Source organism: Netta rufina (assembly GCF_964035555.1).
Source record: "Netta rufina genome assembly, chromosome: 6".
In the NCBI taxonomy this organism is placed as follows: Eukaryota; Metazoa; Chordata; class Aves; order Anseriformes; family Anatidae; genus Netta; species Netta rufina.
This window is the reverse complement of record NC_140129.1, coordinates 1,138,974-1,153,292: the sequence shown is the minus strand read 5'-3', so window position 1 is coordinate 1,153,292 and position 14,319 is coordinate 1,138,974. Positions and strand designations below refer to the sequence as shown.

At 36.2% G+C, this 14,319-nt stretch overlaps 1 protein-coding gene across 2 annotated transcripts in view; it reads right to left on the bottom strand.

Moving 5' to 3' along the window:
- HYCC2 (hyccin PI4KA lipid kinase complex subunit 2) overlaps positions 1-14,319 on the bottom strand; it is a 59,221-nt gene that overhangs the window by 32,149 nt on the left and 12,753 nt on the right. For both annotated transcript variants that reach the window (XM_084289378.1, XM_084289379.1), the window contains exons 3-5: positions 5,114-5,212; positions 1,694-1,772; positions 593-694 (exon numbers count right to left, since the gene is read on the bottom strand). In XM_084289378.1, coding sequence (XP_084145504.1) covers positions 593-694; positions 1,694-1,744 — 153 coding nt within the window. In that variant the 5' untranslated portion in view covers positions 1,745-1,772; positions 5,114-5,212. The remainder of the gene's footprint in view (positions 1-592; positions 695-1,693; positions 1,773-5,113; positions 5,213-14,319) is intronic.

Here is a 14,319-nt window from a genome sequence, read left to right as displayed (position 1 = left end):
ATTTAGAAGTTAAAATTTAACACACCTTCCCAGAATCACACATAGTAGAAGACAATGGAATGGAAAGCATAGTTTTGCATCATGTGCAAAAGGAATTATGAATGGGGATAACAATTTTTATTGTACATGCATATTTACATCTTGGGGCCCTGGTTCCACTCTTGTTTACAGTGGTAGAAACCAAATTATTCAAACATAATACTAGTAATACGCAAAAGAAAATCTGGCTATTTTAATTGCATATAGGATTTAATAAACTGATTCTATCTTCCATTGTAATAAGCCACCAAGTAAGATGCACATAGATCTTACTGAGTTTCACTGTAAGGTCTACTTTATCTCTGATATAGCAAGTAAAATTTAGAAGACAGCATAAACTGTATTTTTGGAAGCAGAGGAGGTTGTGTCTTAACAGAAAAGCATTAAAGTGAATGTCAAAATAGAAGAGAGTAAAAAGAGGGATAGTACCCAATGTTAGACCACATCAGAAAGATAACTCTTCCTTTCCATCTCCACTTTTTAATTACACTACTTGTAGTTGTAGAAGTAGAAGCTCTATGAGTGTTAACCTTTATTTATTTAAGTGTCCTACCTCATTATTTGGGTCTTGAATCACTTTATAAAGAGCTGGTACCAATGTTTTTTTTCGGTGCAATGTAGCTGCATAGCTGGAAATTTGTGTTTCAGGTAATGCCTAAAGTGGGGGGGAAAAAAGGGGTGGGTTAATCTGCTAAACTGATGCTTCAAGTCTCCACAAAAGCATTCAGTCTCACCCCAATATCAAGAACAATTCCTGAAGTTGACTAAGTTTTCCAGACTTGTAACCTAGTTCATTCAGTACCAATTCTTCAGACAAACTGCATTTGGGGGCAACACAGCAACATTCAGGGCTGACTTCAAAAGCAGTTTCAAATAACTTTTATAAAATCATTTGATCCAGTTTGAAATGAGGATTCTCTCTCTTCTTGATATTCCTTATTTAACAGGCACTTTTCAAAGGCTTAAATAAAATTCAAGTTGATTAACCAAGAGGCATGGATAATGCAAAATGAGCACAGACAGCACCACCAAGGAATTGCATCTGTAGAATTGGCTCCTCAACAAGTTTCGAACAACACCATGTAATGAATTCTTACATATATATGTTGCAAGGAATTAATAAATCTTAATTTAAATAACAGATTAATTTTATAACAGGTATGAAATACAGTCTCTTTCCATTTATGCATTATCCTGTATTTCACTCAGCCTAAATATAAACAAGCAAAATAGCTGAAAATACTTCCAATTCTTCATGATAAAACAACTCATTTTAAGCAAATTATATGTAAAAACAGTCCAATATTTTATTTGATATTTTTAAAACCCCAAATATTTCTACTAAGTTTTTAAAGGCAAAATAGAGAAGTTGCTCAATCAGAAACTTAAGCAATATTATTCAGCTGTCAGTTAAATTCTGTCAACTTGATCTACAAAGATATGTTTTAAAAATCACATTGTTATAGAAGACAAATGTTTGGTGCTACAAGAACAACTAATATAAATCAACTGCTATTAGAACTATGCATCATATATTAGGTACCAGTTGATGTATTTACATAGAGCTTTGCAAGCTTCATTCATTATAAAAACTTGAAATATAATATTTAAAATGTTACTAATGGTACAGCTATCATTCATCTTCTGAGCTCACCTTGAATTCTGACAGCCATTCTTCCACCACACCTCGTTCTGATCCTAACATTTTCTTACTTCTATAGCTTCTCTCTTACCTTTAGAAGAGAGAAAAGAAAGTAAAGAAGACTTCTGGCAGAAAAACTTAGTTTTGTAAAATCCTACCTCAATGAGAAGCTATCAACAATTTCACAGTACATTTATATAATATCCAACAACAAGAAAAGTTGCATTTCTGACAGCTTGTCCCAGTTCTAACAATGACCAAACCATTCTCTCTTCATACTCTTTTTCAAAACTACTGCATATGAATGAGGGAGGCAGAAAGCGAAGGACGCGGTACTTCAGGTCAAAACGTACATTATTTAAGGCAAATGCATCATATATTCTTGCTCCCTTACCAAATACAGCACAAAGAAAAGACAAGTGGAGCAAAATAAATAACATTATGGAACAAACCACAAAAAACATTGTAATGACAGTTCTACATACACCTCAAAGCAAAGCGGTTTCATAATACCAGTTATTAGAAATCCTAATAGCAGAACTTTACTCCTTAAAGCTTGTTCTTAAAAGAATTGTGCAGCTTAAAAGAAACGCTTCAAAATTTAGCCCTTCTAAAAATACACTGGAATGCTCAGAAATATGCAAACAAAAAGAAACTTCAAAGGACAATTGTTAGTGTTATTTTCCGTTTTATAATACAATGATAATATTGTAACATCTTTTGAATTCTCACAAATTGCCTGCAAGCTTTCAAATCATTTCAGTCTCATCCTTATCTTCTCAGGCTTCACTTCCTTTGCATAGCTTCTCTCGTTAAAAGAACACATTCAAATATAAGATACCAAAACCTGCACTCAAAGTAATACCACCACCTGTTGAGAGACCTGTCATAAATGGCAAGCATGTCCTAATGATACATAAGATCTCAAAAAATTAAACAGTGGGTCCAAACCACATTTAAGTATAATTTGTTTGAAAGTTAAAAATCAATTTCTTCAGTTTGCAGCAACAGCATTATGCTATTTCACTCAGGAAAAAGTGAAAAATCTAGCAAAATCTGTTCTAACTACAGGAGAGGCAGAAGACATTGAAAAACAGAAGCATGCCTTTGCCTCTTCTACAACCTTCACAGTGTCTTGTACAGGAGGGTGTGCATGTGTGTGTGTTGGCAGGAATACTAGGAAGAGCTGTTGTAATACTTATATCAGCTTACAGCAGCATCATGAAGACCTTCAGACCTAACAAGCAGCAAACTGAAAAGATGAAGAAAAATGACCTGTAACAACATCATCATACACTCAGTACACAAAAATCCCTTCCAACATTCTTTGCGGGGTGATTTATTTGACTATCCCAGTTAAATAATAAAAGAGTTCTCCCAACTCCTTTAGATTACTTTCACTACTGCATTTCTGACAAGGTATACATACACCTTAAAAATTCTGATAGCTTACAAAAGATTTACATGAAGAAATAAGAAGAGCCTTCTTCAAGATACAAAAGAAAAGAGCAAAAAGATGAAGGTTAGCAAAAAAAAAAAAAAAAAAAAAGATACAATGTACAACCTCTGTATTTTGGAAGAAAACTATCTTGTGTGTATATATGACCTAGCATGGTCTTTTGTTTGTTTTGTTTTTTAAACACTGCGTTACATTCCTAATCATATAGTTAACTTCACTACAGATTTATATACAGCCAATCATACAAGTAACTTAACAGGGTTTTGAGCATTGTGTGCAATAAAGAGCCTCCTTTCAACAGTTGCTTATGGGTCACACCGAAGAGATTGAACTAAAGCTCTTACCCTGAGTATAAAGTGACTGAAAAAATCTTAACAGGATTGAAGTTGTTAGGTATTCAGATGGACTTAGCTTAGATCTCCAAACTACTGGACTTCTTGCTGCTAAGAACTATGGAAAAAAAATAGCATTACTGAAATCGTTTTCCTTGCTCAAAACTATTTATTGTCTTAACTCTCAGACAGGAGCTTTGATCTACTAGCCAAAGGGTAAAGGAGAGCTGGAGAAATTGTTACTCAGAACTTTCTGAGGCCTTTTAAATTCATCTGGCCACAGATCTCAACATGTAATTCTTGGGCAACCTTCCCAAAAAAGGAAAGCAATCAAGAAGTGACCTGAAAAGATGTAAATGGAGGAGACAGCAAAATACAAGGGATTTTTAAAGACATATTAGACACAAGAAGGCGGTGATTCTCTTACAGTTTCATCACAAGTTTGGTTTTGACAGGACCTGCAATTAAACATCGACCTAGACAGAAACAAGACAAAAAGGGACACCCTATTCTAAGAGATACTTTGATCGCATTTTTTTGCCCCCCCCTTTTTTTTATTATTAAAAAAAAAAAAAAAAAAGTTATATGTAACAAAACTAACACACATTGTCAGGTATCTTTATCACTTTTTTCCTAAAAACTACAAATGTTTAACAACTTCAAAGCATCCTTTTAAAAATAAAATAATAATTAAAACTTTTATCCCCTTTAATACAGTCACCTTTCCTTTTAGCCTGGGATGCAGAAAAAACAGAAACACTTCCAAAAACAAATGATAACAAGATAAAAGGTATTACTACTATCTGTAATTCCATAAACTCACTCATTAACTACATACAAGTAACATGAAGAGTATCTGAAGTGCTACTGTTTGCAAAATTTGTTGCAAATTTTACAGGAAAAAGGCAAGTAAACATGAAATGAAATCTACTTTTTACAATTTTCTCTCAGGTGTGCTTTGAAAATTATTTAGGCTCAAACAAAAGTTATGGGCTTGGTATACAAGTTACACCATGGAAGTCCTGCGATGAATTTCAAATAGCCAGCCTACATGATTGAAATTCCCTGTCTGGTCTAAGAACATTTTTCTTTTGATTTCTAAAGGAAAATTTGTACTTAAGACCAGGTCAGCACCTGATAAATGGAAAAAGAATTGAAATGCAATATTAAAATTGTGTTGGGAAGCTATAGTTCATGTCATACAACTTTGTACAAATGAGACTACACATACTATTTAGTATGGCCCTTGGCAGCTAGCAAGTCATTGAGATTGGGTATAAGAATCTGCCTCAGATTTCTAAAGCATGTTTAAATATCCTAAGAGATATCAGATTCAGAAGTAACAACATTAGATTAATTTAAATTCAAGTAGCACATGGATGGCTTACTGTAGCCGAAATATTGGTAAATAATACTTTAATATAACAAAAAACAATTAAACAGCTCTCTGCAAACAAAGGTTTCTGAAGACATAGCTTTCAACAGAGGAGGAAAAGATATTAGTTATTAGAATAAGAGACGTATATACAAGTTAATTTAAAACATTACCAAACAAGCTAATGAAGAAGTTCATATTCAGTTCACTTTGCCCAGAAAAAAAACAACAAACAAACCTACAGGAAGTGCAACATGCAACTTTACCTCTCTTTAAAGAAGTCAGTTTTCTAAAGGAGGAAGAGGAGAAATGCAGTTTTTCAGCCTGGGATACATTTGTCAAGTCTTCAAATACTGCCCTGTTTTCTGAAAGACAAAAAGAAACACATGATCACAAATAAGGAGAAATATAGTAAAGCAAATGTAACGTATGGATATCTCTTAACCTGTAAAATATATCAAATCCACTAAAAATATATTTAGATCCTTCCGTAACAAAGCAATTTACTGTTAAAAATACAAAAACAACAACAAACCCTCAGTATTTTAAGAGGGAAAAAAAAAGGAGGGATTGCCTGTATCAAGTCCAGAAGGAAGTCTTTCCTACATGGAAAGCCCTTACGTATTATTGACACATACTACTCCACGACTACTACAAAGGAAAACTGAAGCATTATTTCTTATGAAAAACAGTGCAAGAAAGATGCAAGATAAACAAAAATTTTCTAAAAAATTAGCCGAATCAATGTGCTGACTTCAGAGAAGATGTCTGTTAAAAAAAAAAAAAAAAGGTCCAAATCATAGTTGGAATATATTAAAGAGTCTTCCTTACTATTATTGTTAATACGTATTTGTTACAGAACCAAAAATTCCAATGGCTTTGCAAAAACTCATACGTTACACTACTGTCTACATTCAGGAGCAAGATCCCTTCATGCTGAGCATAAGGCAAATGGCACACAGGTGAGCCTAACCTAAGTAAACTAAAGTATTTCAGTATCTGGAGACCTCTATCAAGAAAGTGAAGTAAATGAACAACATTCAGTCATACCTAACCTGCTATCTCCAGTGTCAAAACCAAAGGTATAGATCCTGTGAAGTAACCAGGTGGAACCTTTTCAAAGCTGCAGTAAAAAGTTAGAAATCACTTTTTCTGCATATGAACCTAAGTCTTCTTGGCCCCAGGGCAAGAACCAGCTATATAGCAGCAAATCAGACAAAGGAACTTTTATTTCTGTACAGTGTTCCACTGTAAACAAAAGGACTCAGCACAGATATACACAGACCTGACCGGAGCATCAGACTAAAAATTCTCTTACTTGAAATTAAATATTTTATTCACCAATTTGCAGGGTTTGGGGAATTAAATTTAAGTAAAAGATATATATATTTAAAATTGCATAGCCTCACAATGGAATGTGGGGGGTTCAAACTGCTTTACATATACAACACAATAAATAACTGTTCTTAAATCAGAGACGATCATCAGCTGTAACTCATGGCCACCCTCACCCTCCAAACAATTACTTCCATTTGGAAGACCCTGTTAAAATCTGGAGTCATGTTGCTACTCTCCTCCAGCACTGCATAAATTTCAAAAAATTATATCAGATCTCTGTGAAGTTAACTGTTTCCTTAGAGAAGCCTTGCAAGAGGGAATTAAGATTATGCTTTAAAAACAAACAAACAAACCAAGCCAAAACCATACACACACGCTTCTTTACACTCCAGTGAACACCAACAGGTATGAAACTACAACCCAGCTCCAAAAGGAGAGCAAAATGCACACAAAGCTACACTAAGGACTAAGTAGCATTGTATGTTTTAAGTAAGAAGTATTCTTAATCCTGTAACACTACCATTCAGAGCAAGACCACAAGGAGAATACTGAGCAGGCTCACTGTTGCAGAAGCGAAGTGCTCAAGGCTATCAAGGAAAAGAAAAGTATCTGGCCAGTAAAGATCTAGATGCTTGGAATAACAGAAGAACACTACAAATAAGTGAAATGAATGAATTTGAAGTATCGGTGTACTGGGTCTGGCTGGGATGGAGTTCAACTTTCCCTGCAGTGCTGTTGAGAAAGGGAGTTAAGAGAATCTTGCCAAGTAGAGATAGAGCGCTGATGGCATTAAACTAAGATGCTACTTAGTGTCTTTGCTAACTATGGTCTATTGTGCATGGTGTATTTAGTTAATTTAACTAAAGCAAGAAGCTTTGGGCCCCTTTAACAAGGTCAGTCTGCTAATAAGAGTGTGAGCCTATCTTAAGAAACTGGTGGCAACTGGTCCTGTGGATGGACAAGAGCCAAGGAGCAACTGAGTCTGCACAGAGACAAGAGGTCAACTAGCGTTGACGAGTCTCATCAATCTTCATCCCCATGACCTCCGACGACCACCACCAGGATACACTGCACAAGCACAGATGGGAGGAGTTTATGTAAATGACTCCTTAGAACTAATTTTAATACAAAGCAGGGACTGGTTATGAATATGTACAGGCATATTGTGAAACTTCATCATATGTAACTCTTTACTGCATATAAACAAGGCAAGTTGCCGCATCAGGTGCGCACAACTTGGGTGGGGCTACCCCCTGTGCTGCCCAGCACTGAATAAACATAGCTACTTTACAATCTTACTGGCTGTGGAGTCCGTTTTCCACAAGTCACTGTGCTCTGCACTTGTAGCTAGAACAGCACTGGTATCACACCAGTGTTGTCTATTGCTGAGCAGTGCTGGCGCAGCACCAAGACTCCTTCCAAAGCCCCACAAAGCCAGCAGGCTGGGGGTGGGCAAGAGGTGGGGAGGGGACATCACCAGGGTAGCTGACCCAAACCGCCCAAAGGGATGCATCTCTACCACGTGGTGTCACACCCAGCAATAAGAGGGAGGAAAGAGGAATGAGGTTCTCGTTATGAAGACACCTGTCCTTCCAAACAACCTCTCCATGTATTGAGGCCCTGCTTCCCAGGACGTGGCCAAATACCACTCACTGATGGGAAGTAGAGAAAAATAGTTGTTTTTCTTCCCCCTGTGTTTCCATGCAGCCTTTGTTTGTTTTCCCCCACAAACACACACTCCTTCTTTTCCCTTTAATTAAATTATCCTTATCTCAACCCGTGAGCCTTTCGCCCCCCCCCCCGCCTCTTTCAAGCGCACTTTCTCCCCCTGCCCTTCTTTTGGGGGGAGGGGGTATGGGGTGGTGTGAGACAGCAGCTGTGCTGGATTTTAGCTTCCCAGCAGGGTAAAATCACCATGGTCTGTAATTCTCTTGAGTTAGAATTTTGTCTGGCATATCTGAAGAAACTATGAAAATTCCAAGAGGTGAGAAAACAATTCAGAAAAGCCTTACTGTAAATGTTCTCAGCGTCCTGATGTTACTATCACAGTAAGTAAAAAACAGTATTCTAATGGCATAGCACCTAAGAAATTAACTTACAGAAAACCCACGTATAGCTTGTGGTCAAACAAGTCAACTCACAGTTGACTTGTTAAAAATTGAATTTGCATTGGTGTCAAACTTCAGGTGCAACTTCATATTACAGTTAAGGTCACCTAGTGGCTATCTACCATGAACAGGAAAAGTCCACCTTCCCCACCAGTATCCCACATATTTCTGTCCCAATGTTTGGGCCATGCATCTGACCTTCAAGCAAACTCCATTTTGGGACCTCTTCTAGTGTAAGCCAGCTTCAGCATCAAGGCTGTAACTGCAGCATAGGAAAGCAGATGTCTAAAAAGCCATTGCTGAAGGGCAGAGCTTGTGCTACATCCTGGAAGAATACTGACAGAAACAAAACCCAGTGCAATGTCTTATTGTATATGATGGAGTAAGATTTTACTTATCCCTGAAGAACATTGTGTAGTGCTTTTTGTCTATTTGCTTACCTTAGGAGAATGAGGGAAAACAGCTTTACACAACAGATCTTTCTGTGCCAACTCTACTGTATGATCCATCCACTTTCATTCAATGAAGATTTCCTATGAGTGGCTGCCTATATAAATACAGCTAGCTGTTCTGATACTTTCAGAATATTTCAGTCAGCACGTACATTAAAGACCAAGAGCATAAACTATATCCCAGGATGAAAAGCACCTTAAGTGCCACTCTTGCACCACATTTACAGAAAAATGTAAACACAAACTATTTGTTTCTCGAAGGGTACATTTGCAGTCCTCCTGAAAGCCTTTTTCAGAAGTTAAGGCCTGCTTTGCTCATGTGGCTTAAAAAGGATGTAGGCAAGCAGCTCTGCTGTATCATTTCAGAAGTAGTCCACACCTATTTCAGCCAAAATTGCTTTCCTAGTTCAGCTTTAGGACAAGTCAACTCTTCCCTTCAAATTATCCACCTGGATGTTACAAACATTTTTAAGGACTTGCACAAACACTCAAGTTAGTCAGGACATGGATTACAGCACTGACTCCCTATGTAAGCACTTCCCAAAAGCTCAGTGCCCAGTGGCTGTGCCCACCCTGGAGCCAAAGCTCCCTGGTGGAGTGGCAGACACTTCACCAGGCTGCACCCGACATACTTGGACGCTGTCTAGAGAGAAACATAAGCAGAACAACTGTGTGACTATCTCTGCTGACATGCAGACTTGCACTGGGATTTTCACATGAGCATCTGTAAAGCACACCTCTTGCTTACATTCAGTGCCTGGTTTGCTGTGCCCCAATTAACCTTCGGAGAAAAATAAATTCATCAGGTACCACAGGGGTGTCTCTCTAAAACAAACTGGTTCAACAGCATTAAATCCTGTGCATATTTATTCAAAGCTGAAACAGCCTCAACTAAGAGTACCGAATTTCATTTACAGAGTGTTCATGTCTGTCCCAAAGCAAACAGGGCATATAACAGATTTCTCATGTTTATTTTAAAGACTATTTTTTCCCCTACTATCACTCAAAAGAGTTCTTATGCAGGAACCATAATAACTAAACAAATTTAGTTATTAGTAGCAGCAATAACTAAATATACTCAAATATTTTGACATAAGGACTGATTGTTCAGATTCCTTAAATACCATACAAGCAAGCAAATTTAAAATCATATTAAAGCACTGAACAATAGAGTTCTAGATGGGAGCACAGTCTCTCAATGTTAAAACCAAGTACAAAAAAAATAATTACTGAAAAAATTCCCATAAGAGCACTTAAAATCACCTTCATCATCTTATACTGAACTGGTTCATTTGGTAAAAAAAATAGCAGAATATGAGACATATAGCTGATGAATCATTAGACCTGAAATCTTTACATTTAACATTAAAGCTACAAAATGCTGCTCTCAAAGAAAGTCACAGCCTTGCATTGTACTTCTGCCAATTAAAGTTGAGATCTAAACAGAATTTTACCAAGCAAAAGGATTCTCCAAACTAGCTCATGGTATGCACAAATAACTTAAAAATATGAAACCACAGGTTCTCCATTTTGAAGACTCCACTCATTTATCATTCTCTATTATTTTATTTGAAAATATCAACATCTGTAATAAAATGTATTACAGTAATACATTACTGAAACAATAAAATGTTAAACTCGGGTAACTATCCAAGAATTTTTGAACTCTACAGCAATATATATATGAGAAAGGATTTATTCAACTTCTCACCTGAGAGCATGTGCTTCACTTACATTTAAAATGTATTTAAGCCAGTACTCTTTTATTATTACTTAGCAGGCTACATTTAAATTACTAACCAAGACCAATTTGCAACAGAAAAACAATTAGCCAAATAATCAGAGCCAATACTGGCAAAAGAGAAATAACAAGCTATTACAGTGGGGATTTAAAAAAAAAAAAAAAGGTGCTACCAGTTAGATATTAGTAATTGTTGACAACTAAGAAGATGTGACTATTCAAGTATGCAGTGTTTGGGGGCTTTGTTGTTGTTTAATTTATTTATTTTAAAGGATCTAGGATTTTAGGCTTCCAAACAAAGGGTGCAGTGGGATGCAGTTACATAAACAGGACACACATTTCAAGAACAAGTCTACTTTTTTGCCATTATATACTTACTAGATGTCACAATTCACTTAATGTAACTGAGTCACAGCTGCACAATGAATAACAAAGTTGTAAATTCTGACTTCAAAGTCGATGACAAGAGTATTACGCATTTAAAATCTGGACAAGGGAGAAATCTCAACAATAAGAACAAAGGTTTAAGTGTCATGATGTCTCTCCACTATCACTCCTGCAAGAGAACCTCACTGTCTGACAGTAGGTCTGAAAGAACAGAAACACAAGTATCAATACAGCTCGTTCTTCCAAGTTATGTATACACCCTTCTCATATCTACAATTCATTACTGAACATGGAAAGAAGTGTATTTAAAGAAAGACTTTTCCCTGCTTCATCTGTAAAAAAAAAAAAAAAAAAAAAGCATGGAAAGCAGCAAGAAAGGATCTTTCACCTAAATCAACATTCTATTCCTTTGATCCAGAATGTTCTTAAGTTCATAATAAGAACTCTTGGTTTAATATAATTAACACTCTGGGAAGAAAAAGAAAGAAAAAGTCATGACAAAGTGGTTGGAACTACATGGGAAACATCCTCCCCTCTCCCGCCACCCCATTACAAGACTGTAAACAAACTCTAGAGAAATGGAACTGGGCAACATGTTGACAAGTGCAGAAAACAGAAAGCAATTTGAACTTCTCACATTGAGTTATTCCTGAATGCAGAGTTTTAAAAGATTGAATGGAAAAAGACTGGATAATACATTCAACCACTTAATGAAAACATCTGCTAAGGAATTTATAAGCTGCCAGAAAAGGAATAGAGGTTTTCAACAGCACAGAAGCAGCGCAAAGTAGTTCTGAAAATATGTAAGCAGAGCATACAAAATTGATAGCATGCTCTTATTTGAAATACTGGCCCACATTTGATTCAAGTATCCTGAAAGAAAATATGTATCAGGCAGAAAAGCATTTAAGAGGCAAGTAATGAGGATAATGATAGTGAAAAATATCTTCTAACCTTAGATTAAACATATAGGAGTCATTATCACAATTCAAAGGAAAAAAAAGAACTGCATGCCTTAAAAGAGCTTAATTGCAAGTGGTAGGGAAGGTAGAATGGAATTCCGTAACAGAATAATACAAAATAAAACATTAAAATATAACACAGTAGAAATGTTAGACTCCTGTATACTGTTCCTTATAGTAAGAGCAGGACTCACCACTTCATGAGGGCAATACGAAGAGATTTATATACATATTTAGAATACCTGTTCCACATTATTATTATTTTTTTCGAACAAGAAGAATAAAGCAGAAAACTTAATGGCGTAAGCTAGTACTTAACTGATATGCTTCACAAAACACTCTCCTAGGAGCATTTCCTTCCTTATTTGCTCCGAATATAAGCATAAGTATTTTCATCCAGCTGCAATCGGATTGCATGCTAGACTATATTAAATAGCTATGTTATGCTCTGATTTCCACACTGGAAAAGGGATTGACTCTTAGGCTGGTTTGATCCCCATAGGAAACAAGACTAGTTTTTATAATGAAGGTATGAAATGCAAACGTGAGAATGTTCAATTTTGGTAACCACAGGCTTATATGAAAAAAGTTCATAGATTACTTCTGGTATTGATTTAAAAGTATATGCATAATTATAATAAACACATCACTGATAGCATTACAATCCCATTCTATCCATCTACATAAATACATTCTATAGCAATCATCTTTAATATACACACATATGCTGCCATTTTGATAAAGGCATCAAAAATAAATTCAAAAATTGTTGTCATCAACAAATCAAAACCACGACCACAACCTGGTATTAGAAACAGGTACACTCAATCTGTCAGAACTGTCCTGGCCATAACAACTGGCAGAGGGAAACACAAACTTCTGCAAGGTATAAAACTGACAATGACAGAAAGAAAGAAAATATTCTCTTGACAGTTATTAATTTAAACCAACAGTTCAAATCTTCTTTTTAATAAAAAATGGAGTTGGAAGAGGGACTCTTTCTAGGCAATTTAATTGCCAGCTTAAGCAGACATACATCCCAACATTAAAATACAAATACTGACATATTTATTCTACACGTGGGATTTAGATCGCAAGCCTTAGTCATGCAAAACACTCAGCTAAGACGTTAGTTCCATGCCCAGTTTGACTCGCTAGTGGTAACCAGGCTAAAAAGAATTGCTTTTCAGATACAAGCAACAAAGAAAGTTACATGGAAATGATGTAAGGCAGCCCTTCCACAGTAAAGCCAAAGATTGACAATACTCTTTCAAACTTTTATGATACCATACATCCACAGGGTGAGATGTTTCTTGTGACAAGGGCCAAATAAATTTCAGCTTCTGTCAAAAAAGGTATAAAGAAAAGACACATCCCATCTGTCCCCAAAAGCCTCCAAGTCATTCTAAGACCTAGACCATCTACTCTGTGCCTTTTAAAGCACCAGAAATCTGTGCTGCCAAGCCCTCTATCAATAATTATAACACTGAAATTGTGCTTTGCAGGTGCAAAATTTTGGTAGCATGCTGAAAGCCAAACAATTAGGGCAGTGTGAATGAAAATATGAAACTGAAAAGACAGGTTTTTTTATATCACAGTTTTTTTTAAAAAATAAAGGATTATAAAGCTAACATTTTCACTGCATTGCACAGAGCAATTGTGTAAAGCTGAAGTCAGGTGAATTTTTTCCAGAGGAAAAAATTAAGTCCTACTTGTCTCACAGAGTCTAAGGACCTGGAAAAAGTCACAGCCATACCTTGTACATTTGTAGCTAAATCTCTTAGGAGTTCATGCAATGAATGTAGCAGAAAAAGAGAAGAGTTAAGACAACTTATACATGTCTCTTTCCACGTCCTAAGTACTCCCTCTGCTTTACCTATGGGATTTTGGTGACAACAATATATTAAAAGGAGTTATCCTGCAGCCTTAAATACAGCAGCGCATGCATTAATTATTTTATCATGAAGACTGTACACACACACACACGTATGTTATAACACCCACATGGAGACTAGCCATAGAAATGTTACCTTATACATTCTCTCAGCACCAGTTTCCTTAGAAGCAACTTCATACAGTCATCCTACCCTAAACTGAAAGCATTCTCTTGTCAGGATCCTGTGCAATAACCCATCCTACACTAAACAATACAGGCTTTCCTCCCTTTCCATTACTTCATATGTAATAACTCTTCCTATGCTAGTTTGTCTGCAACTCATTAGTTTCTTCACTTACGAAAACATTTCCATGCAAACTACTTTTTGTGTAACCCTACCTCTCCTAAGCAACTTCTTGGTACAGAGTTTTGGTTCATGAAGTAAATTAAATCAAGGAAGACTTTGCTACAAGATAGGAAACACACAGTAAAAAATGTAGTCTGAGAAAGCTATATGTATAACAGCAGGCTTACACCTGCAAAACCACAGTTACGGGACACTCAGTACTAAGTACTAAAAATGAGCAATTATCAGTTAAATCAGAAGA